Source organism: Prunus mume, linkage group LG5 (assembly GCF_029339155.1).
Source record: "Prunus mume cultivar Tortuosa linkage group LG5, ASM2933915v1, whole genome shotgun sequence".
Lineage (NCBI taxonomy): Eukaryota > Viridiplantae > Streptophyta > Magnoliopsida > Rosales > Rosaceae > Prunus > Prunus mume.
In genome coordinates this window covers 4,088,223-4,107,225 of record NC_142702.1, presented here as the reverse complement: position 1 = coordinate 4,107,225, position 19,003 = coordinate 4,088,223, and the positions used below count along the sequence as shown (strand labels likewise).

Genomic DNA, 19,003 nt, shown 5'->3' with positions numbered 1-19,003 from the left:
AATTGCACCGTTTGCAAATTGAAGTTAACAAAGTTTGTAGCATTTAAAAATTTGTAAGTTAATTAATTTAGGGGTCTTTTTTTCAAATTAAGCATTCAGAAATACGATGTTATAGTATGAGTAACATTCCGTTAATTAGGAGATCCTCTTGTTTAACCTAACATTCAGTTTCTTGCTATGGTTTATTTGGCTCCTGTTTGTGGCGTTGTGATGGTGGTTTGTTTCTTTGGCCTCCTTGCTGCAGATCCCTTTGGTTGTTTCTCCCATCCGCTCAGATGTGGAGTTGGTGACAACGGTTGTGGTTTCTGTTTGCTGGTTTGGGGTTTTGTTTTGTTGTGGGCCATTTTTTGGCTTTTGTGTTTGCTGTGACTTGCCTTTTTTGGGCTTTGTATCTGATTTTTCTCTACGAAAGAAATTTCAAGTGAAAAAAAAACTATACTACACACAATTCCTTTTTCTTTTTTTTTGACATACTCACAACTTACAATTTGGAGATGGGATCAAAGACAACTTGGAATTTCGATTTTGGGTGCCAAGCAGGAGGGGAGGAGGAAGGCCACGACCACTATGGTAACCTCGTATTAATATACTATACCAAATTTTATTCTTCAATTTATAGATTTTAATGTTTTACATATAATCAATGCTAGAAATAGGGTTTATTATAAATTTCCCTTATGGAAGATAGTACTTGATATATAATATGTCATATTTTCGTGAATAATAATTTCAAAAAATAATTGCAATCGTTTCGTTTTCTTAGTCCAACATGAAGACAACGTTGAACACGCGATTTTCAAGCATTAACGTGTGAAGCAATACAGCGCAGGATACCTCCATCCCATTTCCGTAAAGAGGTGTCTTATTTCTGTTTCCACTCCACTGCAAGTGACTGGTCCCATCTACGCTACACCAGGACACGTGTTTACGGTTCATGTGCCATACAAGCAATGAAATCTGAAATAACCTTCCAATGTGGCCCACTGAAACATAACTGATGGAGGCTGCAGCCCAAGTGCAGCAGGTAGAATCCAATCTCGGTTCCAGACAAGCCTAGCTCGGAAGAATCTAGTTGAGCCAATGACATTGATGTTAGCTTTTCACTTCCATGTGGTGAGAAATTTTTGTAGGTACCCGGCTGGCTGGTGTACCCACCAATAGAAATGAGACGCGTGTAATAATTTATTTTCAGTCTTAAAATTGCAGTAACTTTTAATTCCGTTAGCCTTTTAACTCCGTTAGAATCTACACTCACTCTTCTAAACCCGCATGAAGGTCGGCCCAATTCTGTCTAGTAAGACTCATCAGTTTCTTTAAACAAATTTGGGAACGACTACCGTACCAGACTTGCTTTATAGATACATACAAAGACGTGGTAGATCTCATCCCACTCCTTGTGGTCTAATTCCATTTATTATTCCATCAATCTCAAATAAGGTGGGATGTTATTAAGAAATTAGGAAGAAGAAAAGGAAAAAAAAAGAGCTTTCAAGATGTGCAGAATAGCGGAGGAAGGGGAAAGAAGGCATCAACTTCTCCGTCGCAGGCAGTGGCCGCCAGAATATTCCAGATCAACACTGCCATTTCCACTTTCCGTCGATTGGTCGATGCCATCGGCACTGCCAAGGACACTCCCGACCACCGCCAAAAGCTGTGCGTCTCTCTCTCTCTCTCTCTCTCTCTCTCTCTCACTTGTCTCTTGTCTCTTGTCTCTCGTCTCTCCCACACACAAATTTCAAACTCCCATCGGCACTAACTTGTTGTTAGACTGCTATACTAACACACTCGCTACTCAAAAATCAAGATTTTACTTACTAATGAGTACAATGAACCTAATGTAATATAATCTAATGGCATGGCAGGCACAACACAAGGCAACGCATACTTGAGCTTGTCAAATATACGTTTGCCAAGCTCAAAGCCCTCAGCCAATCTGATCACCACATCAATGTCAATGTACGTCTTTTTCTCTCTCTCCCTCTCAGTCTCATCACTGCTTTTGATTCTCGATTGCAGCAAAAGACTAATAGAGTTAAAAGTTACTGCAATTTTAAGACTAAAAATAAATTATTACACGTGTCTCATTCCCATTGATGAATACACCAGCCAGTGGTGTACAGTACCTACAAAAATTTCTCCCATGTGGTGGGTGCAGCTCTTTGGAAAAGGACAAACAAGTTCTTGGAGTCTTTCCAAACACTCGTCTTCGTCATGCTTTTTTTTTTCCTTGGTTTTTTTAAATTTTAATTTTGCTTTTTCTTCTTAACCCTTTTTGAATTCATGTTTTTTTTTCTTTGTATTTTTATTCAATACCAATTTTGCCTTTATAAACCTTCAATTTCTTGAATTCTTGCTCTATATAATTTGAGCCAATTAACATTAATTTGGAACAAGGGCATTCATATCCTCCTATTTGTACAAACTTTTTTTTGTTTTATATTATTAAGGACTTGTTTAGGACTGTTTTTTTATAAGAAACATTCATAAACACTTTTATTATAAGCATTTTTCTTAGCAAAAGCCGAAATCTAAATGCTTTTGAAGAAGAACCTACTAGAAAATACTTTTATTATTGATAGGCATTTTAAAATTGGGAGCTTTAGTTTTAAAACACAATATAGTTTACTAATTTGGAAGATAGGAATACAATTTCATCTCATTAGCATAAGGCCAAAGACCAAAATATAGTACCTAATTTTACAAAAACATCATTAAAAAAATATCAAAATTACACACAATGCGACTCTTTCTAAAGCAAGCATACTATGCCACATGTCAATATCTAGCCAACCACCACCGCCCACCGCCGCCTGCAGGGGATCAACTCTGTTGCCCTTCACCTTTAAAAAAGGTGATTTTATGTCATTGAAGGGACTCGAACCTTGACCCTCAAAGGAGGAAGGCTCACAAACCACTACACCAAACTTGATTTTGTAATATTTATTCAGTTATACAATATTTATATAAACAATAAACGGTTTTTAAAATTTAAAAAAAAAATCATTTCAACACTTTTTCACACAAAAATTGCAAATAAATACAGAAAACTGCAACAAAAATACAATGTAGATATCAATTATGTTAAAAAAAATAAAAATAAAATTAATTTTATTGAAGCAAAATGGAGGAACCAAGATGAACAATTTTATCCAATTTTGAGTTCCATTAATCATGGGTAGTTCTACTCTTCTCTTGCCCCCCAATTCATCATCTAGATAGCCTCTACTCTTCAAATTGTTGAGGTTGAAGGCCAAGGAAAGAATAAAAATCCAATTGTATTTATTTTATCTCCAAAATATGATTTTGGAAATCAATTTTTTTATTTTTCTTTGGGCTGTCAAAAACAACCAATCCATAGCTTCCTGAAAAGGAATTCATGGGATTCGGTTATCATGTCTGTCGATTTCCTTTTCTTTTATAAGGGGTGTTGGCCACGAATTTGCAGGCTATAGCATCGACTGCTCATTTCCCTTTTTGTATTTTTCTGATATGGATTTCTTGGATTTTGGTATCTTATTCTGTATGTTGGGTTGTTGATTTGTTGATTTGTATGACGTCCAATAATTTAGGTTGTTGATATCTTATTTTGTAATTTAGATTGCATCTATATCTCACTCCTTATTTGATTCCCTTAGCCTGTTGTAGACAATCTATTTATCTTCAATTTTTTCTGATTTAAAGTTGAAGATAATCTACTCATTACCCAATTTGGTTTAAAATTCAAGAACATGAGAAACCATTTCTTACGTGATAAACTTTTTTGTATCTAGGCATTATTGTGTATCATGCTTGATACATATTTCAAGCTGTCTACAAGGATAATGGGTCATTTATGTATCATCATGTGTATCATGCTTTTTTTTGTATCATAGCATCATTGAGTATCATGCTTGTTGCATATTTCTAGCTGTCTATGGGGATAATGGGTCATTTATATAACATCATGGTTATGGTTATACACCCTAGGACACATGCAACATCTCTGTTGAATCACTATGGTTATTTGATTTTTTTTATATAAGTCAAAATTATATTTTAAATCTCAAAATATGTAGAAAATGTCAAAAGGAGTTTGTAGGATTTTTTTGGGGGTATTTTTCTTGTTTTTAATGAATTTACTATGATTTTTGGAAGTCAAAGCATTAAAAAAAAGTAATAAAAGGAAGAAAATGACAAGTGGTAGCATTTGAATAGTGCATCGTCAGTACTTCAAACGTGTGTCATTCTCGCGTAGCACCACATGTCATTAGAGTTTCATTTTGTGTGTATTTATCTTAATAAATACACACACAAATTAATTAAAAAAATCAGAAAATACACCGAAAATTTCTAAAAACTCATTGTGACATTATCTTCAACTATGAAGCGTGAAATTTTGGAAATTTGAAGTAATAATTGGAGGAAGAGTTGTAGTGATAAGGGGTAATGATCTTCACACTTGGTGTTATACAAACTAGACTTTGAGAAATTATTTGATTTTTTTTATAAGTCAAATTTATATTTTAAATCTTAAAACATTTAGAAAATGTCACAAGGATTTCATAGGATTTTTTGGGGTATTTTTCTACTTTTTAATAAATTTATTATAATTTTTGGAAGTTAAAGCATTAAAGAATAATGGTAAATGGAAGAGAATGACAAGTGGCAGCATCTAAATGGTGCATCGTTAGTACTTCAGACGTGTGTCATTCTCGGGTAGCACCATGTGTCATTAGAGTTTAACAATATGCTGCCAAAATAACACCTTGCAGTTATGGCAGATCTTATAGATTTCTAGATCCTGTTGAATTTCTTATGAGGGCTCATGTTATCATAATATTATTCTTCCTAAAAGTTAATATGTTCTTGAATCTCTGGGCAAGAAACTATGTACGGCACTTAGATTCCACTATCGCACACTTTCATATAGTTCTAGCGCCATGCTGAACCCTCCTTTTCCCAAAATTTGTGTTATTATGGATAATCAGCATTTAGGTAGAAATTTAAATAATTTGTATTAGCATGTATCATCTTTGAGAAGAATTTAATATTATTAGAAGCCAATAATTTGAGGACAAGACTACATGATGTTGATGTTGCAGTGCACATCTACAAGATACCATGACATACCAATTTCTTTCTTATTAGATGTCGTCGCTTTCATCACTAATTGTACATGTTCCATGTTAATGTTCTTCAAATCCTGCCATTGCGCGTCAGAACATCACATAATTTAGTAATTATATTTGCTCTTTAGTTGTATTGAATAAAATAGATATATGTTGGACCTTCCTTATCATATGTAATTACGATATTGAATCTTCGGCTCAACTGTTGGTATTTGAATGTGCTTAAAAAACTTGGGCATGGCATGCATATACGCTTGAGCTGGATGTTCAGGGAATTATTTAGGTTTAGCTTTTAAATATTCTAAAACCATCTTTTAGAAAAGGGTAGCAGCTAGGATCGCCTTCGCTTGAAGAAATATATTTGACACTTGAGTTGGGTTAGTTTTCTGTCTATATGGAACTTATTAAAAGTGATATTTCCCTGTTAGAGTTATCCCCCAACTTTTATTTTCCTTGTTATAGAGGGCTAGTATTTATACCAGCCTTCCTCGTTAGTTAAGGTTAAGGAGGTATATACTCTTGCTTATCATTCTTTATTGTTGAGCGACAATTCATTAATAAATTTGGCAACTCATATCCTTAAAATCCAAGTTAATTATTTGAAAATTCCTTCACATATGTAAATGTGTGTTAGGAAATATTGACCAATACAGTGTGGCAACTCAAGTTCGATCCATATTATCATACATTAGAGTAGTTCAAAATATTGGATCTGCAAAATGCAAAAAGATCCTTGAAATTTTTTATTTTTGGTAAAAGGATTCCTTGAAATTGGGTTGGTAGAGAGATGTGTGTTGTTACGTGCTACCTAGATTTGCTTTTAAATATTCTAAAACCATCTTTTTAAACATGGCATCACCTTCTCCTGAAGTAATGCTCATTATACATTTTCTCCTTTTCTCTTTTTATATATGGCTAACACAAAGTCATCCTTTAGCTCTTCTACATAGCAAACGTGACGTACTCATTCACTTCCTTTGAGTTCTCAGTTCATATTTAAAATTTTCGAATGCAGTACATACATATATTGTCCCTTTTGTGGTTATAATTAATTCTATCGTTCAAGCTTATCGCAACAGTTCACCATTATTTGCTGAAACACTGCATTGGAGAGCTAGGTATGTCTTGAAATAGTTGTTTGCCTCCACACTTTAGTTTTTCTCTATTTTCTTCAAATCTTTTTTTTTGGTTGGGTGAGTACAACACAAGTGGTTCGCTTGACACTTGGAAAACTCATGTTCGTAACCTTTGTAATATTCTTTCTGTATTTTTGGGGATTAAGGCCTGTTTATTTTCTTTGGTTCCATGTCTATAAGTTTTCTTGCTGTTCTTCTTCTAAACCTACTTAGCTTTATTTGGTCTTATTTCTGTCTTATTTATAATCTAACAGCACGAATATATATACATCTTTGTTTCATCTATATTTCTGGCTTTATGTCTGCAGTCTTTCAAGGTAATTGCTGCATGGCGTTAGTGAAATAATGAGCATTCGGATTGCGGATAGTGCTATAAATTACTGCTAACTTGAGGTTGGTTTTTCTTAGAAATTTTGACTTTTCTTTACCGACTACCTCTTGGCTCGCGCTCACGCGTTTGTGAATTGATTTTTGTTTCTTCTTCTTCTTTGTTTATTTTTACTGTGATGGAGAACCTTCTTTTAGAGTAAACATACATTAGTTTATGTATTAAAAAAATAATAAATTAAATGAAAAAACAAAAGAATGTAGTTGTTTAGCAAAATTAGTTAACCAAGGGTATTTGAAGGGTATTTGAAGGGTTTTTAATGTTTCACCATTTGTGGTCTCTTCCTTTATATATATATGAAGGGTTTTTTATGATCATACTCCAATTTTATTAGATTGCTAATTTCTTAATTAAATAAACTTTTTAAGTTAGAAAACCATTGAAGTTAGCTAAAGCGGTGAGAGAATGCAAGGTAATGACAAAGAATTCGGATAGGTGTAGGTTCAATACCCTCTAACATAGCCAGAAAAAGAAATAATGATAAATAAATTAAAAATGGAATGGTATTTACTAGAATTTTGAATGCTTCACCAAAAAAATTTTAGCGACTAGTACTAGCATTTTTTGAAATTGTTACACATAGGGTCCACTTAAATGACAATGTGGCACATATAGGGAATGAGTAGAATAAAATATTAACAAAATATTTGAAATTCAATTTAAGATTAAAAAAAGAATCTTAAAACCTAAAAATAAATAAATTAAATGGACAAATACTTATCGTCTTCTTGATAACGATTTCAGTTCTTTGTTTTTATTAGTTTTCACTTTTCATTTTTTTAAAACTAAAATTAGAAAACTTGTTTCGTAACCAATTTTAGTTTTAAAAATAAAATTGAAAATTGTTTAAAATTTATTTGATAACTTATTAGTATAAATCAAATTCTAAGCATCACATGTAAACAAAATTATTTAACGGATCAAAGTTTCCTAAGCATCCCATGTGAAAAAGGTTATTTGAATGACAAGAGATCAAAGAAATTTGTATACTAAAAACATAAATCCATGGATGTATTAATAAATCAACGCAAATTCTTAACTATCACAAATACACAATAGAATTGGTGAAAATAAATGTAAAGTCAAAATTATTAAAATTGAAGAATATAATTTGGAAATTAAAAGATAAAAACTAGAAATTAATTTTATGATGGTTTTCATCATTAACAGAATTTAACAAGACATAAATAAAATAATAAAGGCTAAACTATGTATAAGTACACAATCTTTAGAGGTTGTTACAAAAGCAAGTACCTAACCTTCTAAAATTTTCAAGTACATACCTATACACTTGGAAAACCTACAAATAAATCTCGTTGTTAGTCAAACTATTAATAGCTCCATTAAATGATGATGTGGTAATAGTGTGTCCCTTTTTTTTGCTGATGTAGATCCTAGGTAAACTAAAAAATTAATTTAAAAAACTGTTTAATTTTTAAATGGGTAAACTACAGTAAACCCCCCAATTTATAGGGTCATTTACGAGTTCATACCCAATTTTGGGGACATTTATGAGTACATACTCAACGTCGCGGAAAACCTACAAATTGCCCCCTCCGTTAGCGAGTCCGTTAGAAAATCCGTTAAATACTGATGTGGCAAATGTGGAACTTAGATTTTGATGACGTGGACTTCCAAATGGAGAGAGAGAGAGAGAGAGAGAGAGAGAGAGAGAGAGAACGATGGATTTGGGAGTGGGGAGGAGCTGGGCAGTGGCAATGGAGTTTGAGCCATTAATGTTTTGTTATTTTATTATTTATGCTTTTGTTATAAAACATTAGGGTTTAGGGGCTATGTTTTATTTATTTATTTTTAAAATATGATTTATTTATTTTAGTTTAAATTTATAATATTTTACTTTTAATTTCTTTAAATCTTTTATGAATTTTGTAGTCTATGTGGTGTCCATTTCAGCAAAAAAATAAAAAAAATTAACCACATGCGACATGCCACATCAGCACTTAATGCCCCCTCTAATAGTGTGACTAACGGTGTGCCCAATTTGTAGGTTTTCTAAGAGTTCAGGTATGCGCTTGAAAATTTTAGAAGGTTGGGTAGTTGCTTGTAACGACCCCTAAAGTTAGGGTACTAATATGTAGTTACCCAATAATAAACTACAATAAAAGATAAAAACTAAGTAGAGAGGAAAAAGGAAAAACTACATTATAAATCCCTTGGTTCCTTGCCTCTCACCCCCAAGGTTCTCTCCAATATCATTTACTCTCCTCTTTCTTCTCTCATGTCTGGTGCCCACTTTCTGCATACACACACACATTTTACACTACTTTCTTTGCACACATTTTACACTATTATATCCCTACACACTCTCTCTCTCTATTTATAGTAAATATCTCCACACTCTTTCGTTTGTTGACATGAAACCACAAATTAACTAAACCTGAACAACAGGTTTGGTTTGGTCAGTTTGGTGGTCTATCGATCTAAAATTCCAGCCCTAGGTGAGATGGGATATGGGGGAGACGACGGTAAGATAGAGGGTGGGGGGCCGTGACTGGAAGAGATGGGGGAGGGGGTGTTTGGTATGGTCGCCTAGCTTGGGGTAGGGGTGCCTCAAGGTGGGTGATGTCCCTTTAGAAGATAGAGAGGAAAAAAAAAAGGGTTTTGTTTGTTTTTAAAATATTTTTTCTTATTTTTAAGTTCTTCTTTAAAAACAAGCAAGGGAGTTGACCCTTGGTGGCTTTAGGTTGTTTTGCATGCCTTGTTGTACACTCACATACCTGTATGGATTAATCACGAAACCAATAATGTATGGATTTAAGGACTATGCAACTATATTGACTATGACAACTTTCACAAAAAGAATGAGAACATTTAGTAAATTCACCCTATATCGCCTCTTTTCTTATGAATGAATAACTAAACAATTCCTTCTAATTAACTAAACATTGCCCCTTTATGGACTTTCTCTCTATTTCATATTCATGAGAATGAACTATTGTTTAAGCATATAATTATTGATAGGAATATTTTTATCAATAATGATCTTGCTATTAATTTAATTTAATTACTAAGAAATATAGGTAATATCCATAAAAGATTACATAAAATGATTAGGTTTTATGGGATATTTCCCACACAATATATAGTGGAACAATTTTATAGGTGCCCCTTTGAGCTCGGCTTGACTAAGCATCTACTGATCAAGTGCTTATGATTGGCTCGATTGAACTCATTTTTTAAGCGAGTTTAAGCTCAAATTTAGTCCGAGGTCATGAAATATTGAAAAGTAATAAACCAAATGCAAATAGGAATGATAATTTAGTATAACATGCTATAAAAAGAATATCCCTAAAAGATTAGTCGTCCCGTGAGGAAAGAAAATCAATGAAGATTTTAAAGTACACCAATATAATAATTGGAATTCTTGGCAAATAAAAATGTATATATATATATATATATATAATTGGAACATGTTTCCATTTAATTATAAGATTGTATAAGACCAAACTTTAAAGAAACAAACGAAAGGTATAAGATTGTATAAGATAAAAAGATGTGAGCTGCTAACAAGATTTGTTAGCTAGGGTCATTTTAAAACGGGGAGAATTTCACTTAGATTCCCCTAAAGTTTGGTATAATTACAGTCAGATCCTACATGTCTCATTTATTACAATGACATCCCTTTTGTTAGTTAATTTTGATGAAAACTAGTAGTTGACTGGGTTTTTAACAAGTGAAATGTCCGTTCTAACCTTTCTACATAAATATTAATAAAATAATTTTAAAGTAAGCAAAAAGGTTAACGTTTAAAATTAAAAATTAAAAAAAGAACCCACTAGTGTAGTAGTTTGGAGTATTTACTCCCTCAAGTAAAGTCTTGGGTTCGACTCTTAGCATCCGTATAGTGTGTTTGAGTTTAGTATACTATTGCCCCTCTGAATAGGAAAGATCCTTAAAAAAATTTAAAAAATAAAAAAATAAAAAATAAAAACTCCCAAAACTTGATTCTTATACCTAACCCCTTAGCATCCCCCACCTAGTACCCACCCCCTCGCACTCCCCGGTGACATGTCTTCTCTCTCTCTCTCTCTCTCTCTCTCTTTTGGAGTTGCAGATACTAGTGTTTGAAGTATTTTTACTCATCACTTTAATCTAAGGTGTATCATCACCATCATTTTCAACACTTGACATGTGTCTATAGGCATAACCATGATTTCATAAATACAAAACAGAAGTTAACTATAATTAAGTCTATAGACACGTGTCAAGTGTTGAGAATGGTGGTGAGAATACACATTTGATTAAAGTGGTGAGCAAAAATATTTCTTACTAGTGTCCCACTCCTTAGCTAATCTGAGATGATGGATGTATATGATTTCTACCCAGGAGCTTATTTGGAGTCACCAAATTTGGTTCCATTCTCGATTTATTTGACACATGTTCCATTATTTAACCTCAAATCTAACTATGTTATCTTTAATTCAAAAGTAAAAATTAAACAATAAATAAAGTAAATAAAATCCTAAGACCACCCAAACACCCCTCGTCGCTCGTAATCATCGTCTCGAACCTGCTGTGATTGAAATAAAAACTAAAGTTTAGTTTAGAAAGAAATTTTTTGTTTAATTTTAAAATCAAATCAACGAGATGATGGGTGTTGCTGCGGCCGGGTAAGGTGGGGTGGGGTGGCTGTTGGATTTATGTTTTTTTATTTAAATTTTAATTTTTTAAATCCTTATTCAAAGTTAACACTGTTAAATTTTTGGTTAAGTGAGTGGACATGTGGACATGGAGGGACACCAAATTTGCAGACAGCAGATCCCATCCCCTCTACAGCCAGCTATCAAACCCAAATTCATCGAAATGAAAGAATAAAATAAAAAATTTCAACAAAAGGAACAAATAGGACAGAGGCATCGAATCACTCTTCAGTCGAATCCTCTAGAAACAATTGCCAAATGAAATCTATACGTTAAATTATAAGTTATAATATATTTTGGTTGGGGGCTGTGATGGTTGGGTGTCTTGAGAAGTTTTTTAGTGGAGGAGGAGGAAGAGTTTTTATAGATTATGAGTTAGAATTGCTACGAGATTTGTTTGTTTGGGTTTTTGATTGGTTTTTTATTATAATTAAAATTGTAGGTGTTGAACTGCTTGCATTTGGTTTGAGAATTTCCTTAGTCTCTGGCTGGTTTATATAAAAAGGCAACAGAAAATGGAAGAAATTTGCATTTCAATTGCATCTAAAATTGTAGAAGAACCAGTGGCACTAATTGGGAGACAACTCAGCTATATAATATACTACGATTCTAACATAGAAAGTCTAAAGGATGTGCTTAAAAAGCTTGATGACAAGAAAAATGATGTGCAAAGATCTGTGGATGCTGCAAAAAGGAATGGTGCAACCATTAAAGATCAAGTTCAGAGTTGGCTGGATGATGTAAGCAAAATATTTCGTGAAGCGGAAGAACTTCAAACCAAACTCAACATGCAAAAGCGGTGCCCAAGTTTGAAATCGCGGTATTCTCTGAGTAGGAAAGCCAAGAAGATTGCTCTGGGTGTACTTGATCTCAAACTAGACCAAGAACTGAGTAAAAATGTTGCCAATCCTTCACCTCTGCAACAGCTAGGGTCAATAATCTCTAGTGACGATTTTCAGCATTTTGAATCCAGAAAAGATGTCGTGAATGATGTGCTTATAGCTTTGAGGAATGAAAAGTCAAGAATAATTGGGATATGCGGGATGGGAGGTGTGGGTAAAACCACAATGGTGAGAGAAATCAGAGAAATGATCAAGAGATTACAAGGAACAAATAAGCTGTTTGATGATGTTGTGATGTCAACTGTATCCGCAACTGTAAACATTAGGACAATTCAAACTGAACTTGCAGAGTCACTAGATATGAAATTGGTAGAGGAAAGTGAATCTATAAGAGCACAAAGGCTACATGAGAGAATCAAGCAGAGTAAAAGAATCCTGATTGTATTGGATGATGTATGGTCAGCGGTTAAATTACAGGATGTAGGAATCCCTTTTGGTGATCATGAAGGGTGCAAAATTTTGTTGACATCTCGAAATGAAGAAGTTTGTAAAACAATGGGGTGCAAAGACAACATTTTTAGAGTCCAAGCCTTAAATAAAGAAGAAGCATGGGAGCTTTTCAAGGCAACTGTAGGTGAATCCTTGGACAATAATAATCCTCATTTGCTTCATGTTGCAAAAATGATTGCAGATGAATGCAAAGGTTTACCCATTGCCATCATAACCATCGGGAAAACACTAGTCTCAATTGACAAGAATGAATGGGATACTATCCGTGACCAACTGAAAAATTCTCTCCCGGAAATCATCCCTGGAATGGAACACAGTGTTTATTCTTGCATAAAACTAAGTTACGATAAATTGGACAGTGATGAAGTCAAGTCATGCTTTTTACTTTGTTGCTTATTTCCAGAAGATTATGATGTTCCGATTGAGTATATGGTAAGGTATGGGTTGGGTCGAGCAATTTTTGAAAACGTCAATACGATTGAAAAAGCAAGAAAGAGAGTGCACTTTTTTGTTGGACAACTAAAAAGAAGGTTTTTGTTGCTGGATAGTGAAAAGGAAGAATGTATCAAAATGCATGATATAGTTCGTGATGTTGCTATATCAATTGCCTCAAAAGATCCTCAAAGATTTATGGTAAGATCATTTGATGCTGAAGGTGGAGGTGGAGGACGGCCAGGGGTACAAAAAGTTACAAACCAAGAACATTGCAGTGCAATTTCATTAATTGATGTTAAATTGGATGAAAATATTACTGATGGTTTGGAGTGCCCCAAACTTGAGCTTCTGCAACTGAAAAATTCCTCAAGTAGTTCAGAATATTCCAACCACTTTAAAAGAATGAAAGAACTCAAGGTTTTATCTTTCTTAGAGGTGAATATGTCAAGCTATTTGGCCTCGGAAAAATCTCTACTGCTTGGAGAACCCAAGTACCTTCATACCTTGTGTCTAGAGGATTGCAATTTGGGAGACATATCCCATGTTATTGGAGGATTGGAGAATTTGGAGATCCTCAGCTTTGCTCGCTCTCAAATCAATAAGTTGCCTAGAGAAATAGGACATCTTCATAAGTTAAGGATGCTGGATGCAACAGATTGTGATGGACTTGAAGAAATTCCTCACGGTGTCTTATCCAACTTGAGGACATTAGAAGAGTTGTACATGGCAGAAAGCTTTCTCAAATGGGGGCCAGCAACAGGAAGCAAGGATGAAACGAGTATGGCAAGCCTTGATGAGGTGATGTCTCTATTTGATCATCATTTAAATGTCTTAGCCATAAAAATCCATGATGTTCAGATGTTGTGGAATGATAAGTTTCTTTTAAAAAGCCAGCCTATAAGATTTCATGTATCTATCAATATTAGTTGGTCTTACAAAAAAGAGAGTTTCAAGAATCGAATGCCTGCGTATCTGTTCGAAAATAGTTTGATGCTTCGTGGTGATGTAAAGGAATATTTGGAGATTGGAGCAGTTAGATACTTCTTGAAGCAATCTGAAGACTTAGTCCTATTTTACACATACAATTTAAAGTATGTCATCGAGGAGTTAGATGGTCAAGGAGGCTTTCAACACTTGAAAGTTTTATCAATCATGCGTGACAAAAACATAGAGTATCTTATGAATGGAATGAATTGGACTCCTCGTGGTCAACCTGCCTTCCCCATCTTAAAGTCAGCTACCTTCAAGAATGTTCACAAATTAAAATTTGTGTGTTGTGGCAAACTGCTAGACAAGCGCTCCTTTATGAACCTAAGATCCATAGCAATTAACAATTGTGATGAGTTAAAATATGTATTTTCAGTATCCATAGCACAAAACTTGGTACAACTCCAAAGCTTAAATGTTGAAAATTGTGCTAAAGTGGAAGATATCATATCAAAGGAGAGAATGGAAGATGATAATGCATCTCACAGGATAAGTTTCCCAAGATTAACTTTTTTGAAGCTTCATTTTCTACTAAAGCTCCATGGTTTCTACACGGGAAACCAACGGGACTCCACCTATGAGGTATGTATGTATGCACTTTTGATGCTTGAATGGTATATACTTGTTACTCTTTTGAATATGCTACTTTTGTTGTGTTTAATACTGTCGTTCCAGTTCTAGAAGTTGATTTGGGTAGAACTTAATCATTTTTGGTATGTTGGAGATTTTTGATGGATTTCAATTTTTTGCAACTATTTTATAGATATTTAATAAAAAATTATCTCTGAAAAAATCACTTGAATCATATATCATTTGACCGCTCAATTAAATTATTGTGATTTTAGTACTTTCTTGAAGCATCGTATTCATCAATTTTGTAGAACATAATTAGATATCGAAATGGTTTCCGAATTGTCTAATTTTTTGTAAGTATAATCTATGAATATAGACTTGAGAAATAGGCAGTTTGGATAATTGAAAACCAATTTGTAGTGTGTTTAGAATGTCCCTTAATAGAAGGGGATTATATTTCTAAATCTTCACACCTATGATTTTCATTAGAAAATTAAGGTTGAGATGTCCTTAGAGTTAAAAATGTTTATTGGTAAATAGTAATTGAGGGTAGGAAAAGGGGATTATTATTATTTCTCAAAATTTATGACAGAGGATGTGGGAATATAATTAAGGCAATTTGGAAATAAGACAAATTGTGGAAGTTCATTACTTATGTATTTCTTTCTTTTTGGCTCATGTGTAAGTTCATTATTTATGTAGAATTAATTAATGTGCAGATTATAAAGCCCAATGATGAAAGTGTGAACAAGACGAAAGAGACTAGGAATGACATTCAAGTTGCTGGGTCGACCTCATCTAGATCGAAAGTAGCGCAAGTGGGAGCAAGTTGTAATGCTCTATTTCCTTCAAATTGCATTTCATGGTTACCAAATCTAGAGAAATTAGAATTGGGTCATTTAAGAAGCGAGCAAGGGTCAGAGGAACTAGTGTTGAAACGTTTGACAAGAAAGCAAGAATCAACGGACTCTTTGACAAGCGAGCAAGGGTCAGAAGAACTAGTAGTCAATGTGGTATTTGATTTAGAAGGGCATGATTCAGCATTTTCTCAATTACAAACATTGAATGCGGATGGTTTAAATGAGGTTGAGCATTTGTGGAAGAACGTTCAACCTGGATTCCAAGGTTTTCAAAATGTAAGATCTTTAGATATTCAAGAATGTGAGAGTATGAAATATCTCTGCCCCTATGAAATTTACAAGCTCCTTGTGAATCTCCAACAAGTCTATATAGAGTCATGTTTGAATATGGAAACTATAGTACAGGCAGCTGCTTCCACAGAGGACAATATCCATGAAGAAGGGAAAGAGACAGATGGCGGTGGCACGATGACTTTGTTTCCCAAACTACTCAATAGCTTCCACCTTAGCGATTTGCCAAGCCTCGAGAGATTTTGCCCTGATGCCTATTCCTTTGCATGGCCCTCCTCCACGAGAATTATGAGGGTGATACGTTGTCGCAAATTAAAGACATTGGGTTTTGCACCACTAAGCAAAAAGCGGCCTGCAATTGCAGAGAATTTGAGTGATGATCATGTAAGAGGTAGAGAAGAATCAGGTGGTGCATCATCATCAACTGGATCTGGATGTTCGCCACTAGTATGCTTTCAAAGTCGTCCATCTACTCGCAACTTTACTCAAATATTGCCTCAGGTTGTAAATAGAGAGGTACGCCATTATTCTAAACTACGCATCTCAATATTAGTATACACATATATAACTTATGGAGAGGGATACCTCTATTTTGTAAAAATTGGTCTTAGGTACAGATGTCATTGAAGATAAAGTCTGAAATAGATATTTATTTATGTTTTATTAATTTGAAGCCTCACAATAAGTGAATTTTTGGAAAGCCAAACTTTATATTGGAATTTGAGATATCTTGGTGTTGTGGTTCAACTAACACACACACACGCACAAGAGAAAAAAGAGCAAATAAACAAGGAAGGAATTTCTGTAAAATACGTCTCAAGTTAGAAAATCCAGAAATGTGATATGGGAGAAAACCTGTTCTCTCTAGCTTCTTGAGCACACATTTTGTATATTGTCTTGGAATGATAAATATTAGAAGTCAAGGCTAATTATATCACTCAGCCAAGAATCGGGTAAGCCACACATATGAGAATGACTATGTGGCTTAATCTAAGCCGTACAAATAAGGTAGCATATAATACAACCAAGGATAGAACAAGTTTCTGTTTAAAGTGTCTCAGGACATCTTTTTGACAGAAACTCAACTACACTAGTACAACAAAGGCATTATATGAATACTGGTAACTTGTGAAATGATCTTCTTCTTTTTATATGAATACTTCATTTTTCATTGTAAACAACCTTCTTGATTTCTAGAATGTGATAACATCCCGTATGTATATGATTGAAACGCTAACAAATTATACAATTACTTTTCTACCCTTTTGGCAGGTTACGCCGACAAATCTTCAGACTTCAAGTGCTAGCGACAATTTAGAAGATCTCAAAGTACATGGGTGCGATTTATTGGAAGTGATATTTTTGGTTCAGGAAACCCCTTCTACTCAAGCATTTGATAAGCTGAGGGGCTTGACGTTGGTGGGTTTACCAATGCTGAGCCACATATGGGAAAAGGGTTTACAAGTTAGCTCAGGCTTTGGAAACCTGAGATTACTGCAAGTATGGGGGTGTGACAAATTGAGATACTTGTTTTCACCGCACATAGCCAAACTTCTTACCTGCCTTGAGACAATAGATGTTTTCAATTGTAGTGCGATGGAGAAAATTGTTGGAGAGGCAGAAGGAGGAGGAGAAAGTATTGAGGATGAATTGACATTTCTGCACGTGAATTCTATCCAACTTGAGGCTTTACCCCAACTTGAATCATTTTGCTTTGAAGCTTATACTTTGAAGTGGCCAGCCTCGAAGGAAGTCATAGTTCGAAATTGTCCAAAATTTAAAAGTGTTTGCTTCTAAGTCTCTGTGTGTAAAATAACAGACATGTGTCTACGAAGCGTTCACGTGGAGAGAAAAGAAGGTATGTTTTCAATTCAACCAAGCACTCTGATCAGTCACTATAAAAGCAATAGAAGATATATGTATAGCTTAATATATTTCATGAATTGGCGTTGCTTTTTAATTTTTCTTTGCCTTATCTTTCTCATGTCATTAGTCCATGTCCACGTGTTTAAGCTATCTATGATTTTCTATTTTAATGATAGATAATAATTTTTTATTCTTTATTTTGCATAATCTTTGAGAAGAATATCATCAGAAGCCAAGAAGCTAGGGACAAGACTACATGATATGTTGTGGTGCACATCTACAAGATACCAGTCGCTTTCATCACTGATTATACATGTTAATGTTCCTCGTATCCTGCCATTGCATCTCTTTGATCAGATAATTTAGTTATTATCTTTAGTTGTATTATCAAACTGGATTTATTTGGATCTTCCTTTTCATATGTAACATTACCATATTGAATCTTTGGATGTTTGGCTCAACTGTGGTATCTAGCTAATCAAATTACAAGCATGAAAGTTAAGTGTAGTTTAATTTGGGCCAAGTGGATGTATAAATTAACCAAAGTTGTTAATAGAAAGATCCTACTCATACTCATTTTTCGACTCCTATATAATAATAAAAAAAAATCCAATTTTAAAATATATTACCATTTTTTCTTCTATGTATCCATCAAGTAATATCAACGATCCATCTAACGGCCAAAAAAATACATGGTCCGAATAACACTAACATAAGGACAGTTTAATTGGCCTGCGTGCGTTAGGGAATCTGCTGTGATGCAATCCAATGTAGTGTAGTGTAGGTATCCCGTATTTTCAATCAATTCAATGAGATGATCTAAAGGTCGTAATTGACTCCACAATCAAGATCCAGCCAAAATTGTGATTGAAAGGAAAATCTCAAAAGTAGAATGGAAAGGAAAAACCACAAATCCAAATTGGTCCGCTATCAAATTAGAAACAGTACCTGACTTAAAATTCAATCATCAATTCATTATTGATGCTTAAGTTCAAATGTTCTAAGGATAAGAAGGGCTTCATTGCCTGGAAAGTTGATCTATCTAAAGCATATAATAGATTAAATTGGAAGTTTATTGAAAAGGTTCTTGGTGAAATCGGCATGCCCAATAACTTCATTAAGCTGGTTATGAGTCATGTTTCTTCTGTCAGATATCAAGTTTGTGTTAACGGCAAGCTCTCTCAACCTTTTATTCCAAAGAATGGTATTAGACATGGAGATTCCCTATCTCCCTGCCTCTTTGTGTTTTGCATTGAAAAGCTATCTCATATCATCTTTGATACTATCAATAAGGGAAATGGAAACCTGTTAAGTCCTTCCAAACTGGTCTTGCTGTGTCGCATTTG

The 19,003-nt window shown here is 34.1% G+C and overlaps 1 protein-coding gene across 3 annotated transcripts; it reads left to right on the top strand.

The window, feature by feature from the left end:
- The first annotated feature begins 1,284 nt into the window (after positions 1 to 1,284).
- On the top strand, positions 1,285 to 18,227 carry LOC107881935 (disease resistance protein At4g27190-like). 3 transcript variants are annotated; one of them, XM_089051589.1, is made up of 7 exons: positions 1,285 to 1,653; positions 1,863 to 1,956; positions 6,553 to 6,637; positions 11,736 to 14,649; positions 15,360 to 16,307; positions 17,064 to 17,649; positions 17,887 to 18,227. In XM_089051589.1, the coding sequence occupies exons 4-6, from the start codon at positions 11,809 to 11,811 to the stop codon at positions 17,586 to 17,588; spliced, it is 4,314 nt and encodes a 1,437-aa protein (XP_088907715.1). In that variant the 5' UTR covers positions 1,285 to 1,653; positions 1,863 to 1,956; positions 6,553 to 6,637; positions 11,736 to 11,808; the 3' UTR covers positions 17,589 to 17,649; positions 17,887 to 18,227. The 3 variants fall into 3 exon arrangements, with proteins under 3 accessions (XP_088907715.1, XP_088907713.1, XP_088907714.1); XM_089051587.1 differs by having other exon boundaries at positions 1,286 to 1,653; positions 17,876 to 18,227; XM_089051588.1 differs by lacking the exons at positions 1,285 to 1,653; positions 1,863 to 1,956 and adding an exon at positions 6,075 to 6,226 and having other exon boundaries at positions 17,876 to 18,227.
- The last annotated feature ends 776 nt before the right edge of the window (positions 18,228 to 19,003 follow it).